Source organism: Tasmannia lanceolata, unplaced genomic scaffold, assembly GCF_043159265.1.
Source record: "Tasmannia lanceolata isolate RefF3 unplaced genomic scaffold, GAP_Taslan_0.1 ptg000008l, whole genome shotgun sequence".
In the NCBI taxonomy this organism is placed as follows: domain Eukaryota; kingdom Viridiplantae; phylum Streptophyta; class Magnoliopsida; order Canellales; family Winteraceae; genus Tasmannia; species Tasmannia lanceolata.
The window spans coordinates 20,412,589-20,436,129 of record NW_027518685.1 but is presented as its reverse complement, the minus strand read 5'-3'; the positions used below and the strand labels follow the sequence as shown (position 1 = coordinate 20,436,129).

Here is a 23,541-nt window from a genome sequence, read left to right as displayed (position 1 = left end):
TGACACGAATCCTCCATGGCATTGGATTTGCCTGCAATTATTTGGTTAGTTTAACATCTCTCTCTCTCTCTCTCTTTCTTTTATATATATATATATATACACATATATGTATGCGTGCACGCACACACTGGTGAACCACATGTGCAATGCACGAGGTTGAAGTTAACTGCGAGAAACTGAAAGTTGAAATATAAAAAAAATCAAAACATATGGGTGGAGCAGCACTATGAGGTATAAATATAGGCAGGGCCATGTAAAAGATATATAAAGATCAAATTCCTTCCACCATGACCATACGAAAGACAAAGAATAGGAAGAAAAATGATACCATGTTCACCATCATTAATGCGCACGGGCTCATCTCCACAAATCATGTGATCAAGGAATAAAATTTATCTTCGTACTTCCTAAAATCAACACAAATCATGTGACGGATAGATGTGATTTTAAATAATATAGAACTATATCAAAACATATGGGTGGAGCAATCATGTGAGGTCTAAATGTAGCTAGGGTCCTGTATGGCTCTGTTCACTTGCGTTCTAGGGAAATCAAATCCCAGGAAAACATCTATTTTTTCCGAGAAAGCTAAAATAGTAGTGTTCACTTGTTTTCCCGAGAAACTAACATGATTAGGTGGAAAAAATGTCAAAAATGACATGGAAAATCCCACAAATGACGTAGAAAAGAGTCTTTTCTCACAAGTGTGAGAAACCCTTTCCCACCATTTTGATGAGATTTGCTTTCCCAGAAAAACAAGTGAAAAAGATGGGGAAGCAGTTTCTCGGGAAACCTTTTCCTGCACAGTTCCTGCGCCCGTGAACAGGCACGGGAAACCTTTTCCTGCACAGTTTCTCGAGATTTCTTTTCCTTTTGCCAAGTCAGTTTCTTGGGAAACCTTTTCTTTTCCTTTCCCGAGAAAACAAGATAATGCATAACATACTTGTACTACATAAATAAGAAAGAAAAATATTATAATTTATGAAGGAACGAAAGGGATACTGCTTGAACCCATAATCATTAATGCCAGTTGACCAAAGAATATGATCATCACAAATCATGTGATTAATAGGAATAAAATTTTATCTTAGCACTTCCACCACAAATCATGTGATTGAAAAATGCAATGCCCAAACAAAACAAAGTTAAAGAGGAATGCAGTAAGAACTAAAAGAACAAAATATTACTCCATAAGAGGATTCAATACAATGGAATCAATTCAATTCAAACTTATCACACAAAAAAAGAAAGGCTATAGAATCATATATCCTACTTGAAACAGTAAATATAGATATAACATGTCACGACTCGACCTCATTGTGTAAATATAGATATAACATGTCACGACTCGACCCCATTGTGTAAATATTGTCTGGTTATGAGCCTCCTACCCTCCCTTGTTTTGTTTTCCAGTAGCACTACCGTGCCTGACCTACCCGCAGGGCCCCACCCCCTAGAGATGTAACGCAGGGGCGACGCAGAGGATTGCTCTGATACCAAATAATGCAGAGGTGGATAGCGAAAATAAAGAAAAGGGTTTTTTTAAAAAAAAGTGTTTACAGGTGAGCTTCAAGGATGTCAATTGTCTAAATTTTAGGGGCTATTTGCTATCAACATTAAGGTGGTTCAATAGGTTTATGGGTTGGCTGAGAGTAAGTTTTCTAAGGCTGAAACTATAGGGCTTAAAGAGGGCTGGAGTTAGTGTAGAAAAGTGAGCTCGTAATGGATGAACGGGCTGAGAATAGGAGGAACTAACCTGAAATAGGGACTCGGTACAGCAGCAGATGGCTGTTTTTTTTTTATGGGGCAAACGAGCAGCATGTGGCTCGGTTGTGAGAGGCAACAAATATAGCAAAGGCAACCAAAATTCAATCAATAAAACTTCTAAAATTCGTTAGTATTTATAAATTTTATAGACCTTTCCTATTCTAACTCAAACTAATATCCTAATCCAACTAAAACTGGGAAATAAAAGAAATTCCTAAAATTTCTCCTCACCTTGGACGTTCAAGAATGAAAAGCCAAATTTAAAACCCTAAACATTCTCTTAAATCAATTCTATAAAAATTACAGAATTCCTCCAACTCTACTTTTCCTAAAAATTCTCAAAAGAAATCCTAATAAAAGTAAAACTCTTTAATTTCTTAAAGTGTAGTAATCAATGTGGATAGTTGATTTGGACACCGTCTACTATCTTTCGATCTCACCTCCGATCTTCTTAATCTTGCGAGTTGCACCTGCATCAGACCCCATTTCTTGAAAAGTACGAGTTCAGATCAAGGTAGATAATACCGTAGGGAGTAAAAGTTCGCACGTCGGATGTGGTTCTCGCTCTGACTTCAAATTGGAGGCCTTTCCAACGGATTAGATATTTCCACTTCGAAATTACTTCGGCATGCATTGACGAGCGGTGGGATTTGATTTGATCGGAAAGCAAGCCCTCGATGTAGTCTTCAAATTTTGACGATGAAGGAAGAAAGTAGCTTTCACTTCGATTGATATCAATGGGTCAGAAAAGCAAACACATGAGAATCCAGCGCCCTTGGAGCAGAAGCTCTGAAATAAACACCTCCAGAGAAAGACCGTATTGACTGCTTTCTTTGTAATGGATTTCTCGTCAAATTACAATCCACTTTTGGGACGCCATTGGACTTGTGCCAATTTCTATGTACGTTAATCACAAGTTACTTTTTTGGAATGGAAATCAGGTGGAGGTAGTCATTGCCGAAGGAAAGCCATTCTTAGTGAATGCAATTCTGGCCGAAGCCAAATTCTATTATGCAAATATCGATCCTTTAAGACTGGACACCGGTTTTCATGGAAAGCCTTTTGAGGCTTTACTTTTTTGACAAAACCAAGGAAGCCGGTTCCACCACCACTCTGGTGGAAGAGCAAACTCGGCCTATACAGCTGGAAAAGGAATTAGATGTTGCTTAAAGAGCGACAGGAGTGGGCACGCAGGGACGACCATTGAGTGATGAAGGTCATGTTCATGTATTCCGGCTCCTTGCTTAGATTATACCTTGAAACTTTATCCATAAAATATAGTAAGGCATTACCCACTATATTGTCGACTAAGATGTCGAAATTTGGTAGAGGGAAATCATCCTTTGGACTATCTTTGTTTAGATCTTTAAAATCTATGCAAATTCTATTAGGAATTTTCTAAATCCATAAAGTAATATTTCTGAAAAGTTACAATCTTTAGTGAACAGTCATAATTCTATACCTAAGCATTACAATCTTTGGTGAATAGTCATGATTTTATACCAACAATCACAGTTGTTCTGAAATTAATTTTCTTCATTCAAATTAATCAACAAATTCTGACCCTTCTGTTCTTCATAGGAATAAGCACGATGTTGGCCAGCCAACTAGGGTATTCTGTTACTTGAAGGAACCAGGCCTCCAATTGCTTAGCCACTTCATCTTTAATTTTGAGGGTCTATTTAAGTTTCAATTTTCTGAGCTTCTACTTTTTCAAGTTTCGCATAAGGAGGAAAGAGGGGGGAGCATGTGTTAAACAATCTCTTCGCTTAACACTGGCATGTCCTCATAGGAGCATGAGAAGACCTCACCAGACTCCTTTAACCGGTTTCTTAGTTCTTTACACTCCTCGGAGGAGAGACTTTTCCCAGTCTATATTTCCTTAGGTTGAGTTGCGGTGCCAATATTTATCATTTTGATTTTCCTTTTAAAGGGCATGGTTTGGCGGCGCTCCGCTTGTTCAATCATTTTCATGAAATCTCTGAGAGTGTCATCTTCCTCGTCTGACGAAAGTACATTGTTTATGTTATTGTTAGCAATCTCAGAATCAGACATTGGCAAATACTCGAACAGTGATTTTATTTTTGGAACAGGAATTACATTAGGAGGGCACTCAGGTGGGGCTGAAATATAAAAGGTAATGATTTACAAACACAGGAAGTACTATGATTACGTCCAAACCAAACTCGGAGATGGATGTGTCGAACAACTAGCGTGCAACTCGGGTCAGGTTGGATTGGGTTGAGGCCAACCCTAACCCAACGCGAGATAGCATTCCCTCAACCCTAACCCAACCCAACCTGAGCCAAGGGTTGAGGATGGTCAACCCTAACCCAACCCACCTCTAAATCTCTCAACCATAACTCAACCCATCTAACCCAAATCAGGTCAGGTTGAGTCGGATTGGGTTCGGGTTCACCTAGGGCCAAACAGAAAAATACAATAACCCAAGGAAAATCAAGAAGAAATTAGAGGACAGAGGTCTGGTTCGGGTCGGGTTTTGATTGCCAAAGCCTTAACCCTAACCCAACCTGAAATTAAATCGGGTTGGCTTTTCCCAACCCTAACCCAACCCAACCCGACCCGAGGAAATGCCAACCCAACCCGAGCTAAAATCGGGTTGAACCCGTCAGGTTCGGGTTGAGCTCGACCCAAGTTGCACCCCTACGAACAATGTGGCCAACCAGTTGAGGAGGCTTCAAGTAGCTTCAGCAATCTAGGTTGAGGGATCCAACGAAACTCTATCTTCGTTCAATGTGGCAATTAGCATGGGCTCAATACCGAAAAAGGTCTCCCATACTATAGCCTCTCGGTATTCTTTCCAGTCTCGAATACCGCTACCACTTGTAGGGGTGCAACTTGGGTCGGGTTTTACCCGACCCGCATCGACCCGACCCGAAAATAGCATGGGTTGGGTTTAGAAATCATAGGTCTTGGGTAGGGTCGGGTTTAAAGTTTAAAAACCCGGCTCAATCTTGGGTAGGGTCGGGTTTAAAGAAAAAACAACCCGAAACCCGACCCGACTTATGTAGGTGTACTATGACATTTTTAATTATCTCTTGAATAACATAGCAAATTATTTTTCAATATATTGATATAACTGTTTTCATTTAGGTGATCATGTTTGTGATGTGGAAATATAGTTTCCTTCTTAAATTGATACACTTGATTACATAAATTTAGAGAATTTTGATGTGAAGATTTGTTTTTTTCCTATAACGACCCGACTCGACCCGAGAACTATCATCTGTAGGGTCGGGTTTGGGAATCGTGAGTTTTCCGGAAAAAAACACAACCCGACCCGACCCGAGATATTTCTCAGGTAGGGTAGGGTTCTTCAAAACCCGACCAGAGTTGCACCCCTAACCACATGTTCCTCATAGTTGGACAGATAGATATCAATGAATATCTCAACCCATTTAACTTTATCTCCTGTCAACTGATCAAACCATGGCTCTTAAATGCCACATAAAGCAAAGTCTTCACTTGCCCTGACGAAGTAGCCGCCTTGCATATGGCCTCATAGGAATTGGGTCAAAGGGGAACCTCTGTTTCCTGGCAAACTCTCTCAACCATTGATTTTTATGAACCCACTATCCCACCCACTTTCTTAGGAAAGCCTGTTCTTTTCCTTTCCTTTTCAGGATAATCTTTTTCGACGTCCGGTACAACATGCATGAAAGAGAAATCTTTTTCTTAGAAAGATGTTCCTCTTGTTTGGAGGCATGCTGTAATGCTGTAGAAGGAAAAGAAATAGGAGAACAAGTGATTAACCCTTTGATTTGCAAAGCAGTCGGATGCATAAATGTACACAAACAGACTTTTTAACCCTTTTATTTGCATTTATTGACCAAATGGATGGCTTCTGCCTTCAGCTGCTCACAAAAACTGAAAGGTTTCTTCTATTCACAAAAGAGATGGATAGCTTTTGAAAGGAACTAGGAACACTCAAGATAGGTTTTTTGATAGAACAAAATCAGAAGAATAATGGTTTCTGCTATTTCACAAAATAGATGGATGACGCTTTCCTAATACACATTCTTTGAAATTTGAAATTTCTTGTCACTGCACAATAGTATTTTCTATCTCTTCACATACTTCTTAACTTTGGATTGGAGTCTTCTTCCTTGTAATAAACCTCATCGATTATTGTTTCGATGATTGTTTCGAGCAAAATAAAATTAAAAAATGTGAAGAAACTCATGAAATGTGCCTTTTGGTTTTAGCTTTTATAATGAGCGTGTACATGGACACTGTTTTACTGCGTTAGCGTTCAATGGTAGAGATTTCTATGGTTTGTCTCAGTTGTTGATGTGAATCGATGACAACCAAGAGAAAGAGAAAGGAAATAGAGAATCAAGATCATTAAAAATGATCAAGATCGAGAAGAGACCAAGATCAAGATCAAGAAGAGTGATCAAGATAAAAAAAAGAAAAAGAAAAAAGAGTGGTCTAGTTTACTATAGAAATGCAAACAAAAAGCCAAATCACACAGATACTGTGAGAACCAGTTCACTGATATGAATGAATTTCAATGTGAAAGCAATAAAAAAAACTCCCACCTACAGATTCCTCTTCGTCTCTTTCAATCCTTTCCACCCCCAAAGAAAAACCCAACAAACCACCTTTGGACGAGTGCTGAACGTTGAAAAATTCAACAAGGAAGATCCGAGATGAAGAGATTATTTAGGTGGGATACCCACATCAAGAAGAGAGAAAATCAAAGATGGGGAGGAAAACCAAGTTTCAACTTGCAATTTCCAAAGAGGCAAAGGACAGATGGGAAACTTGCGACTAACTTTTTGTATTGTATAACATCTTATTAGAGATGAGGAAGACCTGAGATACTCGAGTTGCCCCCATATTCCTTTCAGCGTGGAACGGAAAGGGGCATCCAGGTTTTGAGACAGAAGGATTTTCTTGGATTTGTGATAACGATCTATTTAAAACGGGAAGATCAATCCATCATGGATTTCCTTTCCTTCTACTACCAAACAACAAAAAGGGGTCGAAACATAGAAAAGAATTTCCTTTCCACCACTTTTCACGCCTTGTAGCTAAGAAAACTTGTAACGGAATGGAAGTACACTTAATCGGAGTGTTCGGTTGTCAAAAAGTTGTGTGTGACCTTGGGTGTAACTATCAAAATGTAGGGCATAAGCATGGTTTGAAATTTCGGTTTCGGCATATATTTCGGACTTAGCCGAAACCGAAATTTCGGTCGAAATTGGGTAAAGACGCTTGAACTGTCGGTTTTTTGGGCAGAAATTTGGGCCGGAAAAAGGAATAAAAAATTAATACTTTATGTGAAATTTTTCGCCGAAATTACCGAAATTTTGTACGTTTCGGAGATTTCGGATTTCAGTCGTTTCGGTGTCGGTGTTGACCTCGAAATTTCAACCGATGGGCATAAGTACATAAGTAATCACCAATATCAAACCTCCAAACAAAAAAAAAATGGAACAAAAGAAGAAGAAACAAGGTGGAACTGTACCTTCGTTTTACTTCAAAGCATACATCATTGCATGGGGCTTTTGAGAAGTAACCTTTCACTACATCATGGGCCAGGATACCTAAAGTTGAACTGTACCTTTACTTGCCAACCATTAAAACAGAACCCTGGTGTGGAATGGATAAAAAACAAACAACTTCACCTGAGTCTCCCCTTGAAGTGTAACAACCAGATGTAGTTTTATTGGATTCTGTTGTCTAAAGACGATCTACACCTTGAGTTTATGACGGCTGTTTTTTCTTGACCACTGGAAAGCATAGCACCAGAACCCTCTCATCCCCTTTTATCTTTCTCACATTGCAACTCCCTTTCCTTCCTATAACCCAAACATTATCATCAACCAACTCTGCAAACAAAACAAACTACAGAAAGCCATCTCATCCCTCCAACAAATGGACTCAAAAGCACTTCTTATGTAAGGACTTATCTTCTCTGCATTTCTTTTTACAAAAAATTACAATCGACCATCAGTTTAAGGTAAACCAGTTTTGGGGTCAAATGTAAACGTAATGCAAGTGGGTAGAAGAAGATCTTAATCAATGACCACAACCCAAATCACAACAGGTTTCTCATTTGAAAATTTAGTCATTTCAAAAACAGTAACCAATTTACAAATCCCATTATCTGTGTAACATACTCATCAAAATAATAGCAGGGTTCATCATGTCAGGAGTCTTTTTGAGTTGGAGGTTCTACATTTCAGATTATAATTTGGAATAGAATGAAGATAATATACCGGCAAGAATGTGTCGTAAATAATTTACGAAGTGATCGAATCTAATTTACAGTTGGACCAGCAGCATCTTTAGAATAGTTTATCATATTACAGATGGAATTACAAAATACAAAATAAATATATGAATTCCAGCTAATACAAATAGGAAAAAAACCTAAGGGTTCATAGGAATGTACTTTGGGCCTTTCTAGATAGTTTACAAATAAAATGCAATCTTAATTAAAACGACCAAAATGCATTTTGAATGTAAATGAAGCCAAACTATTTTGCACATGTAACAGCAGATGATTTGTTTGGATTGCAAATAAATTGCTTTTGCATGGAAGTCGTGGGATTTGGACTTCTTTGGCTGAGGACATGGGTTTGGGAGTTTAACAAAAGGAAAGATTCAAATTCCTTGGACTGGATGCAAACATTAGAGTATGTCAAAATACAAGTAGGAATTGGCAGAAGTCAACCTAGAGGTGTAATCTGGCGGCAACTTGACTTTCTTTTATGAAAGAGGCTATTTATCTTCTTTTCTAAGTTGGCATGAAGAATGAATCAATATGAGTTAATTCAATACACCAGATAGCCTCCTAGATTTATTCTTGTGAAATACTGGGTAATGCTTATTCAGAGGTTCAAGGAATATAAGTTATCCATTTTCACGGTAAACATGCTAACAACGCCAAAAAAAGTTAACTCCTTGTAACTGCCCCGAACAGCAAAAATGGGAACTGATTTAGGACAAATAGAAAAAGGTTTTCAGAAGCATCATGGTCATACAAAAGTCTTAAGAAGATGTCAGAGGTTGAAGAAAAAGAACACAAAACAGTCTTAATTAATTTCTATGATTTGGCCGACACTTCGAATTTATTGCCGACTCACGGGTCCTGCCGACACGACACGCATGTCCACACCTGTCAACACTCCTTTGGACACTTTTACTTGTATCGCTCGAAGTGTTAGACGTAATGTAGGTGTGTGGACATGTTTTTGTACCGTGTCAAGTGTGACATTCTGTTTTTTATTGAATATTGTGTTTACCTCATTTAGACAACTCGTGTCCATGTAGAAACTGGACACACGAATCCATATCCACAAATCATGATTACATATACTTTCTATTTTAGCCGTATCCCCGTTCCTAATATTTGAGGTTTGCCGTGTCTGACACTCCGTGTCTGTGTCAACACGCGACACTTGTCTATGTCCGCAAATCATATATTAATTTGCAATCTAGACAATCCGGATTGACAAGCTGGATGATCGATCGAGAGAACAAACCACCAATCGATGGACCATTGCATCGATCGATGGATAGTGTAGTGTGCAGATAACAAGTAGACAGATGGAGATCGTCATCGATCAATGGACCAGATCATTGATCACCAATTTCAAGCATTGATCAATGAATGACCCAGAATATTTGCAGCATAACTCTTTTTTAGCATGTGTTAGTTTTTCTTGCCTTTCTTACATATTTCCTTGGTCGTTTCAGAGTCTAATTTCATGCAAAGTACCGTTGACTAGGTTTCGGATAAAGTATTGTAAAACCTATATGCATAAAGCCTAAAGGAGATTAGGGTTTCACGAGGACTATGTTATGAAATCGTATGTTTTACAATGGAGTTGTCGAACCCTTACACCTTTCTTTTTCTTTCCTTTTATTGTCTAGAGTATGAATCAAATCCTACTTTCAGTCCTATCGATTTCATCCCATTCAAATCGAAATTACCACATTCACTATCTTTCAATTCCATCCCCTTGTGACTGAAATACTGAGCGCTTCTGCAGCCTCATAATTTTTTTTTTTTAAATATTCTACATTGGGAACCCCACACGTGAGACCTAACTCAACACCTTCCCTTCTCAAACGATATTACCCAGCGTTTCAAAACGTGAATGTTGGTCAAAATGTGGCCAAAGCAAATCCTAGTCGCCTCGGCACGACACGGTTAAGAACTCAGTTGACGCTAAGTATTCGGTTGACGCGGTCATAATTCGAGAGAGCCAAGGGCGTTTTGATTGATTTTGTAGGGAGAATGCAGACTTGGACAAGAACGCGGCCAAGGTAAAAGGGAGTCAACTCAGGACAGTTCACGATGACGCGAGGGAGTTTTGGAACTGTGATATTACCTATCAATAGAAGAGAACATTGACAATTTCCCCTCCTTTTTCTTTAATATTTTGGCGATAAACAAGGAGATCAAAGCATTCAAACTCTAATAAGGTGCCCTTTTAGCCAAAATAACACATACCTCCTTTTCTATAATCCTAATTTCATTCAAGTCCTTCAACTAATCAATAGCTCTGTTCAGATTCCAAATTACTCATAACTCGAAATATATCAACATCAGCTTCGATCGTATCATTGTCTCACCATTTTTTGTTAACCTTGAATTGTCTCATGAAATCTCTCTATCTTATTCCTAGGGTTTAACAGTCCAAATCCATATATATATAAGCTCCCCCGACCCCATGACTTGAAGCTTTTCTATAATATTTCATTTGTCACTATATTACATATAGAATGGCATTATGTCCATCCATGACAACGGTGATGAGTCGGTGAAGAGAGACTATTTTTATGATCGAGCTTCACATGAAGAGGAAGGTGGTACCATAGGCCCAACCAAAGGAATGTCCCAACATATAAAGTACGAATACTAATGTTGAAATTCTTGAGTTTTACGAAAAAATGCATCCCAATGAGTTCATCGACTTGGTGAACATTTAGGACCAGGTTTTTTATCATAAAGATATAGCCGAAGGCTGTAGAGTGAAGTTAGTTGACATGAAATTGAAGGGCTATGCTTCATCTTGGCGGAAACAATTTAAGATTGTGCGAGAACAGAAAGGATAACCAATGATAACTAATTGGGAGAAAAAGAAGTTAAAATTAAGAGAGAAATATCTAGCAGCCATTTATCATCAAACCCTCGTTTATATGCTTCAAAATTTACATCAAGGATATCAGTGTGAATGAATCCACTTAGGAGTTGTATCAGTACATCATACATAATGATTTTAAGCGATGTCAGTTGGTATCTCGCTACATTGGTGGATTATGATATTCCATACAAGATTTGCTAGAAATACAAGTCATACAACCATTGAGGATTGTTACAGAGGCCTATCAAAGAGCTTTAGTTATAGAAAAAACTCAACAAAGAACAATAGAGATCCAACAAGGTCCTTTGATAAAAGAGAAACTTCTAACAGCAACACTACAATTGACCCTCAAATCATGCAACTAGGAAGTCCAATTTAGGAGTAGGCCAGTCACAAAACCATGAAACCAAGTGGCTGCACGACCTAACCATTCTAACTATTCTTTTAAGTGCTTTAACTGGGATGAAACAGTTCACAAGTCATTAGAATTCTCACAATGAAATGTTCTAAAGTTAAATTTGCAATTTTCACCTTCAAGACCATGGTTATATTCCAGTAGTTCCCATAAACATTTGCAGGATCAAAATAACTAACCATAAAAATTATGTACACATTTATATTCGAAGAGAAGGGGGGTCGAAGCTAAGAATGTTACCCAATATTATGGGAAATTGAATTGGAATCAAATTTTTCGAGCAATGATAGCCACGTTCCGCGGTGACAATGTTGAATCAAATAGAGGAAGCATCACAGCTTCAACAGAACTGCCTTGCTCCTGAAGGAACAGTAACCTATCAAGCAAAAGAAAAGTTTCCACCAGGGGCCCTAATGCAGCCCGGATAGACCAGTAAGGCCCCACAAGTTCCTGCATCAATATATGAACAGTAACTAATCAGTATGATTCCATATACCTGATTAAACCATAAAGCGGATTATATCATAATTCAACATAAACAACCCATGCTCAATATCTCATATTTATCTGAATTCTTTCTTGTTTATTTTGTTTTGCCTGCAAATTACATAATACATACCAATCAAGTAGGTTACCAACTGCCATGATTCAACCTTAAAATTTCTAAATATATTGCATAAAATGAATAAATAGCAAACCTTTTATAACCAATATTGAGAAAAAGTGGATGCCCACTCAAACCATTAGGAGTTGAGAAGTAGAAGTTGATGCAAAGCAATTAAGAACTATTTCTTTTTCTTTTTATTGAATGGCTGCAGATTCATTAAAAAGAAGGAAAAGACCGAGATGGTCAATACAAATGACAGAGAAAAATACAAGAGCGAGCCTACTTTCTCATGGAGGGAAGATAATAGAACAGAGGAATCAAGAGAGTGGGGGGGGGGATCAAACATCTCCAAACCCTTATACGAGACACCATCCCTGACTAGTATGTCGGCTACACCATTAGCAGACCTCCTGACATGCTGGAAAGCAATGCTTGAATCTCCCACCCCATCATGAATCTCATGGAAGAATCGAGCAAATCTCCAAGGGTACACATGGGAGCCTCTAAGTCATCGAATCACATTGAGAGAGTCCCCTTTCACCACCACTTTGTCCATGGTTTCTCTCGCATGTGATTTAATCCCCTAATGTGCAGCATGCACTTCTGCCTCGTTGGAAGCCCATCTCACTGACCCCATCTCATCTCTTAGTACACCCCCAAGTTGTGTTGGTCCTGGTGGTTTCTCTCTCATGTGACTTAATCCTTTGATGTGCAGCGTGCACTTCTGCTCGTTGGAAGCCCATCTCACTAACCCCATCCCATCTTTTAGTACACCCCCAATTTGTGTTGGTCCTGGGTTCCCCATTCTAGATCCGTCAAAATTGGGCTTCAAAAGTACTGGATCAAGAGACTCCCAATACTGGACTATCGTGGGTCCCCGCACTGTATTAAAGCAGACCTCCTTCTACCCGTTCCATAGGTCAAAAGCAGACACAAACCTGAAACATGGTGGAATCTTTACCCATCTAGGGCTATCACTTTTGAGTAGAGAAAAGCCGCATTCTTTGCATATCCTTTAAGTACTCGAGCATTTCTCTCTTCCAAAGCACCCACATTGTTGCTAAGAGAGCTACATGCTAGAACGATTTGACAGTGAATTCCCTAAAGAAATTCCAGATCCAAACCCTTTTACCCGCTCCAGATTGCTTAATATAACACCCTTCTAGCATCTCAGGAAACCTGGCCATTGAATTAAGCACTCTATCAAAGAAGTTCCTTCTGAACACCAGCATCTATACCACCTTTTTCTCTACACATTCGAAGTAATCTTTTACTAGAGCCTCCTTGGACACCGCCATGACAAACAAATCCGGATAAACCTCCTTCAATGAGAGCTGAGAACACGATTTATCATGCTAGAATCCGATCCAATCCCCTGAATAAACTCTGAATATAGCTCCTTATAGAAACTTATGTCTGGATCGCATAATATCGTGCCAAATTGTTACCCCAGCCTGCATGAATCTGTCCTCTGACTACCAATGGTCAAGAGCGGGCCTGTACTTACTTTTATACCACTTCAACCCAAAGTTGTGAATTCTCCTTCCCAAATCTCCAAAACCATTTGCCCAGAAGAGCATTCACTTCCTTCAGCTTTCTTATGACTAATCCTCCATCCTTGATGTGTTTGCAAACATTCTCCCACCAGACCAGAGGGATTCTCTTGTCCTTGATGTGTTTGCAAACATTCTCCCACCAGACCAGAGGGATTCTCTTGTTCTGAGCACCCCTCTCCCAACCCCGCCCAGAAGAGCTTGATTCACTTTAGCTTTCTTATGCCTGATCCTCCAACCTTGATGGGTTTACAAATGTCCTCGCAAGAGACCAGACGAATTCTCTGCTTTCCATATGAGCACCCTCAGAACCCCCCCCCCCCCCCCCCCTCTTCCCTCAACGCACACAAAGAAATCTCCTCTGAACTTGCTCAAACCTCTTAACTATGCTGATGGGACATTTGAAGGGAGACAAATGATACACTTGAATCTTCGTCAACACCGCCTTGTGAGAGTTATCCTCCCACCTCTAGAGATTAGAATTCTCTTCTAGTTATCCAGCCTCCTCTCTACTCTCTCTATGATGGGGTCCCAGTTCATCTTCGGTCGTCTCACCCCATAGGTAGTAGCCCTAGATAGGTTGAAGAGAAATTATCCACCATACACCCCATTATCCCAGCAATTCCTAGGACCACTTTAGAATCAATATTAATGCCGAAGACTCTGCATTTATGAAGGTTCGATCTTTGGCTTGTTACCAACTCGTATCATCTTAAGATGCTTTTAGGTTCATGATCTTCAACACCTCAGGGGAACTGAAAAGGAGTCATATGCAAACTGCAAGTGTGATACCTCTGCCCCTTCTCACCTTATTTTAAATCCTTCTATCTCTTCCTTTTTTCATCAACCTAGACTACTTAAGTCCGCAACTATCAGGAAAGAAAAGGGGAGGGAGGATCAGCTTGCTTTAACCCTCTAGAAGACTTGAAGAATACTTTTAGCTAACAAGAATTGAGAACCAAGATGTCGATATGAATTTCATTATCCACGATCTCCTCCTAATGCCAAATCCAATTTTATCCATCAAGTAGTCAAGACGATTCCCATTCAACCCGATCATCACCTTTCTTCGTGTCCAGTTTGCATACTACTCCCCCTTCTCCCTTTTTTGAGTAGAAGTCCACCACCTCAATTGCATTCAAGGAGTATTAAAAGATTTCTCTTTCATGAATGAAGGCACACTGGCTATCAAAGATAATCTTAGGGAGGATCTTTTTTAGTTGTTCTGCTAAGACATTGGCTAGTACCTTAGCACCCAACCAAACTAATTGGACGATAGTCAGCTAAATTTGAAGCTCTTTTCAATTTGGGAGTCACAGCTATGAAAGTGCTCCCCGGTCTAATTCCAAGCCTTCATAGAACTCTTTGAAAAATCTCAAAATATCTTCCCTGACAAACTCCCAGTACCTTTGGAAGAAAGCTAGGCAGAATCCATATGGGTCCGGGACTCTGTCCCTTCCTAAATAAAAAATCTCTATTTCTATTTCCTCCTATGAGAATGGTTTCTCCAAATTGTTGTTCTCCTCGCCTATGCGACTAAACTCCACATCCTCCTCCACATCTTCTAGGACTGGGCAAACGATCCTTTTTGAAGAGTATAGACGCCTGTAAAACTCCACTTTCTTTTGTTATCACCTCCTTGTATTCCACTATCGACCTTATTACCTACAAAACTCCAATCCAATTTTCACACCTACTTGCACTTGCGATGCCGCGAAAGAAAGCCGTGTTTCTATCACCCTCTTTTAACCACCTTACCCTGGACTTTTGCCTCCATGATATTTCTTCATGCAACAGAATTCGGTTATACTCTTCTTTAAGTTTCCCCACCTCTTCCACTTCCTCCACACTAGCTGATCCTCTCTCATCTCTTGCTATTTCCTTGATTCTAGAGATCAACTACATTTTTCAATCTGTACCCTCCCTTTGTCTCTCAAGATTCCATTCCTTTAATTTTTTCTTAACATATCGAAGCTTTGACCCTATCACCACGTCCATCGGCCCACACCATAGTTTTAAATATCGGCGAGAATATTTTGGTTTCAGCCAAGCCCGAAACGAAATACACCATGAACTGGATTTTTATAGGATTTCGCTAAAATTTCAACCGAAACTAGCGAAATCACCGATACTTATAAAATTCCCACCGAAATGTTAAAGATTTCCACTGAAATTGTCGAAATTGCCGAAATTTCCACCTAAGTATAAGACATTTCCACGTAAATTTTAAAAATAATGACATATTTTACCTAATTTTTTATGATTTTGGCCAAAATTTCCACTGAAACCACAATATTTCGGATTTTAGTGGTGGTCGAAACCGAAATTTAAAACCTCGGTCCAGACACCAAGTGTTCTAACCACCATGCTCCCAATCTCTCCTCCATCTTGGGGAATTCCAGCCATGCATATCTCAAACCTGAAGGGAATAGGGCCCCAGGACTCTAATCTCGAGTCCAGGAGAAGAGGACAATGGTCTGAAACTGAATGAGGGAGTGCTCCATCTTGGGCAGACGAGAAAAAAGTCAATCCTACTCAGGCTAGAGTTCCTTGCCCATGTGAACAGTGCCCCCAACAAAGGCAAATCAATCATCTCATGACTAGCAATAAAATCAGCAAAGGCTACCACATTTTAACTGGATCTTCTTCACCCTACCCTCTCCTCTATAAACCTGATTTCATTGAAATCCCCCCAATGCACCATGGATTAGACCATCTCAATCCTACTCCGGCTAGAGTTTCTTGCCCACGTGAACTGCGCCCCCAACGAAGGCAAATCAATCATATAATGACTAGCAATAAAATCAGCAAAGGCTACCATATTTTGACTCGATCTTCTGAACCCTACCGTCTCCTCTATCGACCTAATTTCATTGAAATCCCCCCAATGCACCATAGACCATCTCTCGCTTACTGCCTCGAACTTGAACTCAAGGTTTTAAATTTCGGATTCGGACTAAATTTCGGACCATGCGGAAACCAAAATTTCAGCTGAAATTCGGTTATAAAGTCTTCGAATGTCGGTATTTTTTGCTGAAATTAACGGGAATTTCGGCCGAAATTCTGTAAAACAATAGAAAAAATTATTTTTTCAAAATTTTAGCCGAAATTTCCTAGTCCGAAATTTTGTACATTTTGGAAATTTCAGTACGTTTCAGTTTCGGTCTCAACTGAAATCCGAAATTTCGGATTTCGGACGAAATTTAAAACCATGCCCGCCCTATAAGTAGCATCTTTCCTCCCTTACTGTTGGGTCGTATACACATGAGTAAGTCCACATTGAACTGTCACTCAAATTTTGTACAATTCAGAAGTTTCGGTACGTTTCGGTTTCGGTCCCAACCGAAATCTGAAATTTAGGATTTCGGCCAAAATTTAAAACCATGCTTGTCCTATAAGTGGCATCTTTCCTCCCTTACTGTTGGGTCGTATACTCATGAGTAAGTCCACATTGAACTGTCATTCAAATTTCTGAGAACTATCAAAACTAAAAATCTTCCACTCCAAGCTTCGGATAGCGCCAATTTATCGCGTCCCAATCGACTAAAATCCCCTTCAGAGGCGGCACCTACTGCGTCCAATGATAAAAAGTCCCAATGATTTTGAATCCTCAGTCCTTTGATTTATACCCTATTCAATGCAGTCATTTTTGTTTCTTGGATGAATAGAACTTCCAGCTTGTGTTTCCGGACCATCTCTTTGACATGGGCCTTTTTTCCAAGAAGCCCAGCCCATTTACATTCCAAGATAGAATCATCGTAGAGAACGACGATGGCGAGTACCTTTCCACCTGGAATTACTTCTCCCTCCCCGTCTTTTCCCTTCAATTCAGATTTCTATGCATCGCCGATTCATAATTAATCACTTATTGTAACCTAGCCAGTTCTCTTAACATCTTTGTTGCATAATTAATCCCTGATTGTAACCTAGCCAGTTATCTTAACATATTTGTTGCATCCAAATTTGACAAGTCTGATTGTTCTCTCATTTGGTACTCCCGATCTTCTGCTTGTCTAAACAAACCCCTCAGGCTCTCATCTAAGCCTGCGAAGGCTAAGCTCAGGATCTTACTGGCTTACATAACATGATTGACGAAGATTTCGATTATGTCTCCTTCCAGACCATGCCACGCTAACGGCTCGACGTCTTCTTCAGACTGCGCACTATTGCCAATCTGAAATGCCACTAGATAAAAGTTGTGTACCTGCTTTATCCAATCGGATCCCTGTTAAGCTCAGGCCGTACCATTCTACATTATGAAATTGCTGACAAATCTGAGCAATCCTGCCATCAAGCCTTCTCTGAGTAGCGACCCAGCTTCAGAATCAGGGAACCCTCTCTCCTCAGCATTGCCTCCCTCCGCTGCCTCATGCTGAAAATTTAGGATAGTCACCCCTCTTGTTGCAGAAACATCCCACCGATGAAATCTTGACTCGTGCTGACTTTGATGAGGGGTATGAAGTGATCCTTGCATCGCTGCGATTTCTATTGGTAATAACACTGGAGATGAAGCTAGGGGAAGGGGTCTGCTCTCGGTTGGTTGATAGCAGGGGAAAACCAAATCAGTGGGCTTTATTCGGGAACTGATATTTTTCCACAAGGGGGTCGCTCTCTTTGGTCACTGCACTGGAGCCCATAGAATGGGCAAAATAGCTAGCTCTTGGTTACCATCCGTTGAAATGGTTGCAACTAAGACTCATGGGCAGTCTTGGCAAGTGGAAAGATATGCACTATTATCATCGATAGTGGAAGTATTGGGAATCTAGTCATAGAACGGTTGCAACTGAACACCGAGACACTAACTCGCCTTATGACATCGCATGGATCAAAGGTGGGGTCAAGGTCTCAGTCAAATCCGGATGTCCTATAAACTTTTCCATTGAAAATGTGTATAAAGAATTAAAGACTCAGTTTGGAGTGATACCGCGCCATTTTCAGAATGTGTCATATTCTATTGATATGTCCTTGACACTAGAGTTTAAGCAGATTCGGGTTTGAGCAGTTGTGGGATTTATACCGATAAGACGACAGTAATGAAATTGGTTTACGAATTAGTGAAAATTTGATCATATGGCCATACATGATGGTGAAAAGAACATGTATAAGTTCATTAAGGACGGCAAGAAAATTAAGTTAATTCTCATAAGGGATGCCCCCAGACCGTCGAAGGATGTCTGGACATCCATAGCAACGAGGGCAGATACTAGGCTCCCCAATAAGAGACTAACATTATTTTTAGCCTGTATAAGTTTCAGATGGCTTGTCAGAGGTGCCCCTAAGATCTCTCGAGGACATGTACTATTTGGTCCTATAGCTTTACCTATCTGTATTGAGTTTTTTGCCCTAATCGGGATGTGATGTGACCCAATGCAGAACGAGTTTGTCCATTAGATTCAAGTCCATGGGTACATCTTTGATCAGGATCATTAGTAGAGTCGATTCCATCTTTAGCATTGTTGATAGGGTCTTTGAGATATTTCATTTCACACGGATTCATGTACTTAGGATATTCTTGAGTCATTTCTAGAGAACGTTATCGAGAAGAATGGGGAGTACACTTCAGTTTAGCAGTGTCTATCATCCCTAGATTGGTGGACGGGTAGAAGTGGTCAATCACAGCTTTGAGAATTTACTTGATGGTTAGCTGCCTAGGGACCTCATCAATGGGACTTACTTTTACCCCAAGCGAAGTTTACTTATAGTAGTTCCATTACCATTTCACTGAAAGAACCCCTTTTGGAACAATCCATGGTCACTCCATTCTACGACGTTTAGCCCTTGCCCCTTCCTACTAACTTGACCGACGTATTGCCAAACCCGAGGACCCCGTTCATCACATGAAGGAGGTACAGTGAGACATATTAGACGAGGGAGCAATGAGAAGTACAAGGGAGCTACTGATCAGCGCAGGGAAGACCATTTCTTCGGCATAGGGTATCTAGTGGCGGCATTCCCTCAACATGATCGGTTGGTGAATGCAGTCGTCACTCATTATGCAAAATTTGGAGATTTGCAAGGGCCTATCATCATCATTTCAACATTTTTTTGGAGTTTACATCGTAGACACTAGGCAACGGAGATCTGTCGAGGATTTCATTGGAGATATTTAGTTCGTTGGTGAAGACAATCAGTTTGTGGTTGAATGCAGTACAAATTCGACGACTTTTCAAGGATATGTTCCAACATGTAGCAAAGTTCAACCCGACAGAGTTATTTCAACGTGAGGGGAATTGATTTGATTCAGTCACCTCTACAGCTTCATTGGTTTTGCATTTTTTTAGGAGAGACATCCTTAGTTTAGGATATTTCTATCTTTTTATATAGTTACATTTTATCCAAGATGTGAGGGGTATCCACATCAAATAGGGCCTCTATTTTTCGTCTTTTTTGAAGCGCACACCATGGCCCATCATCACTTAAGCCAAGCTCATACCATGGCCCACCGTCACTTAAGCAAAGCCAATGCAATGCCCACCATAACTTAAGTCCAAACCCTACTATTAACTTAAATCCCATGTGATCCTTTAGAGGCCCACCAATTAATCATTTAAACTCCCATCTTTTAAACCATTGGTCCCCTTTAGGAGCCCACCACCTAAAGCCAACACACCTCACTTCTAAACATGGTTTAATATTATCTTATGCTTTCAATTTCCCAAAAAAAAAAATGGCTTTAAATTTCCATCGAAATTGACGTGAAACGATCAAATGTTTTCATTTCCGTCCCCACTGAAATGATACTAAAATCAAAATGCATACTAAGCCAAAACCATGTCCATCGAAATTGACGTGAAACGATCAAATGTTTCCATTTCCGTCCCCACCGAAATGATACTAAAATCAAAATGCATACTAAGCCAAAACCATGTGTTGGTGGTATGATATATCAGTACGTGTTACGTAATTACGATTATATGAGCTGCATATGAAATGTGGTGTATGCATTAGTTGTAAATATTTATAAAAATTACATGTGAAATGTGGTATGTAGTGAATTAAATCAGATATGTATGACAACACGTTACTAGGTGTTTGATATAGTAAAACCATTATTGATGAATTTCTTGCTTATATGATGGTTTCGAAATGCCTATTTGTGTTTATTCTAACATTTCCTAAAGGTTTGTCTTAAAAAATTTATTATTTACAAATGTTTCCGTAAATTTCCATGATTTTACAGGATTTGCTCAAAACTTTACAGTCAAAACCGAAGCATTTCTGAATCTATGGCAACCAAAATCGAAATCAAACCGAAATTTAAATCCATGCTTATAAATACACATAGCCCTCATAAACCTACTGACTTTTTGAAAGAGAAATCGCAAGGAGCCTCCCCACCCCCACCCTCCCGTTTCTTCCTTCCCCCTCCCCCCAACCCCCATTCCCCGGCTGCAAGGTACATCTCCAACCTCTTTAGCTGTAAGGTACATCTCCAACCCCCCCCCCCACCCCCCCCCCCCCCCCCGGCAAAAAAAAAGAAGCTCATGGTCAGGTGCTGCGATTGGCATGCTACTGCCTTCTATCTCTCTTTTACTTCCTACTACCTTCCTAATTCCCCTCACGGCCAGCCAGCAGTCAGCTGGACTGCGACCACCCCCAAAATCCTTCATAGTTTCCTCCCCTTTTGCATTCCTATCTATTCTCCCACCTTCTCACACTTTTCCCCACCCGCTGCTGACTGCCTATGCGGTGTTTTGCTGTTTATACAGCAACTTCCTCTCTCTCTCTCTCTCTCTCTCTCTCTCTCTCTCTCTCTCTCTCTCTCTCTCTCTCTCTCTCTCTCTCTCTCTCTCTCTCTCTCTCTCTCGTTGTTATAGTGTTATATCTTTCCTCCCTGATTGTTGAATATCTTCTGTTGCTGGTGCAACTTTCTCCTTCCCATTCATCATCAATTCTCCCCCTCGGAGGAAGAGATCAGCCTCTACCTCTCACTGCCCTAGCTATCTCTCTTCCATCTCTTAGGCCACCTACAGCTGGACGATCCAGGATGAGACTCTCCCTTGATAGTCTCGTCCTATGAAAGCACGTAATCTTCTTATTGAATGTGGATAAGGCACCCAAGGTTTCAGGTTTTGGTTTTGGCTTCAATATACGTCGGTCATGGTGGAAATAAAAATATGCCGGTGCCTAGTATTCACATTGCATGTGGATAAGGCACCCAAGGTTTCAGATTTCAGTTTCAATATATGTTTCGGTCGTGATGGAAATGGAATATGTCAGTTTCGGATGAAAATTTCTGTGGAAATCCCATAAAATTGCAGAAATGTAAGGAAACATATGCAAATGAATGAGATTTAAAATGAAACTTCTTCAAGTACTAGAATAAGCACAAATAAATACTCAAAAATATCACATAAACAAGCAAACTACCCATTATGATATAACACCACAGAACATATGACATGTGGGTTCGCTGATGTCCAATAATACAATACATAGCACCTTTCACATGTAATTCATATAAGTATTTATAATATTATATACACCATAATTAATATATAATTTATATAAATATAATTATGTAACACATATTGGTATAGTATACGACTAGTACACTTACAGTATTGGTTTCGCTATGCGTTTCGGTTTCAGTATGTGTTTCAGTGTCATGGAAATGGAAATATATCGGTTGTTTCGTGTTAGTTTCAGTGGAAAATTTAAACTATAAAAACACCTTGGGACACCTTGAAGGTAACTTTTATGCTCCTCTCTAACCATTAAAAATATCTCTTGATGGCACCTTAATACTTTTAAATACCTATGAAGCTCAACTGATTGAAGAGGATAAAATCTCCTGAGAAAGAAATCTCGAACTTGAAGCAATGACTAATGCAAGTTAGCACGAAGCTACAAAATTAAAGTCATCTTCTATCGCAAACCAATTTTTTATCAGTTTGCTGCATAAAGAAATCTTTGATGATAAAGACAAGGTTACGCATAACCTTAGTGGCCTTTGCAACGATTACAAAATCTCATGATGACAGTGACACAAAGAAATCTTTGATGATACACAAGGTTAGGCATAACCTTAGTGGCCTTTGCAACTATTACAAAATCTTATGATGACAATGACACATTTTCCTACGTTAACTTAAGTTTGAACCCTCGCAACATGAAGCAATGTTTTTAATCGTAGTACAAGAACGAGGAGTAGTAATGTTTTACTTGGAATCACAGCACAGCCAACCATTGAACCAACAGGGGGTCCTCGATTTTTCTTCCGGTAATCATGTATGAGGTCGAGCACTTGTAATGATTTTTCACATTGTTGAAATGAAGTGGTAGGGATCCAGCCAACCCCCACCTTACCAACGAAAAGAAAATGACGAGAAGTACCAAAATGAGAATCTTTTTTAGTGGTGATACAAAAGTGAGGATATCCAACATAAAAATGCAATCCTCATGAACCTCTTGGATGGATGATAACCGCAAGATCGAAAAAAATTAGACCAATAGGTTGTGTAAATTCATAATCCCCAAAAACATGCATCCCTTGCCAGCAAATAATAAACATAAAGGAACATAAATTCAGCATTATCCTGGAAAATCCATAGATTCAGTTCTCAAATGTGTCCTATATAACCTTCATCATTCTTAAAATTTTAAAGTTAGAGACAGAGAATATTTCCCTATTAGTCTTAACAGTATCTTCAGGAGGAATATGACCAAGAAATTTTAAATATTTAAACTGAACATTACAAAGAAAGAAACCACATTTCTTGAATAAGAAAATAGTCGAACATCAAGAGCTTAATCAACAGAGGTGGGAGTATGTCAGTGTCTTCTGAAAAAGAGCAACAGGCAGTTATTAGAAAAGAAAAAATGCCTGAGGAGAAGAAACATACAGAGAAAGGTTGAAATTCCTTCCACAATCCTAGAAAATCAACTTCATGTGAAGGACTGAGGCCAAGGCGACGTAGTCCAGACTTGCTAAATTCTTCAAAATCTGCAAATTTACTAGATCTTCCCAGAGACTTAGCTCCTTTGCATCCACAGCCAGTAATGGAAATCCTGTCAACAGATCGAGCACATGTGCCAGTGTTGTCATCTGCAACACAGTTTCGTGGTTTCAAA

At 39.6% G+C, this 23,541-nt stretch overlaps 1 protein-coding gene across 6 annotated transcripts in view; it reads right to left on the bottom strand.

Annotated features, from left to right (window-relative positions):
• Positions 1-7,203: 7,203 nt before the first annotated feature.
• The window catches only part of LOC143884741 (S-adenosyl-L-methionine-dependent methyltransferases superfamily protein), a 29,754-nt gene continuing 13,416 nt past the window's right edge, over positions 7,204-23,541 (bottom strand). For 3 of the 6 annotated variants that reach the window (XM_077388494.1, XM_077388498.1, XM_077388499.1), the window contains 3 exons: positions 23,313-23,515; positions 11,548-11,757; positions 7,204-7,595 (listed from right to left, as the gene is read on the bottom strand). In XM_077388494.1, coding sequence (XP_077244609.1) covers positions 11,575-11,757; positions 23,313-23,515 — 386 coding nt within the window. In that variant the 3' untranslated portion in view covers positions 7,204-7,595; positions 11,548-11,574. Of the gene's footprint in view, positions 7,720-11,547; positions 11,758-23,312; positions 23,516-23,541 lie in introns of all 6 variants that reach the window. The other 3 variants (XM_077388496.1, XM_077388495.1, XM_077388497.1) reach the window with 3 other exon arrangements.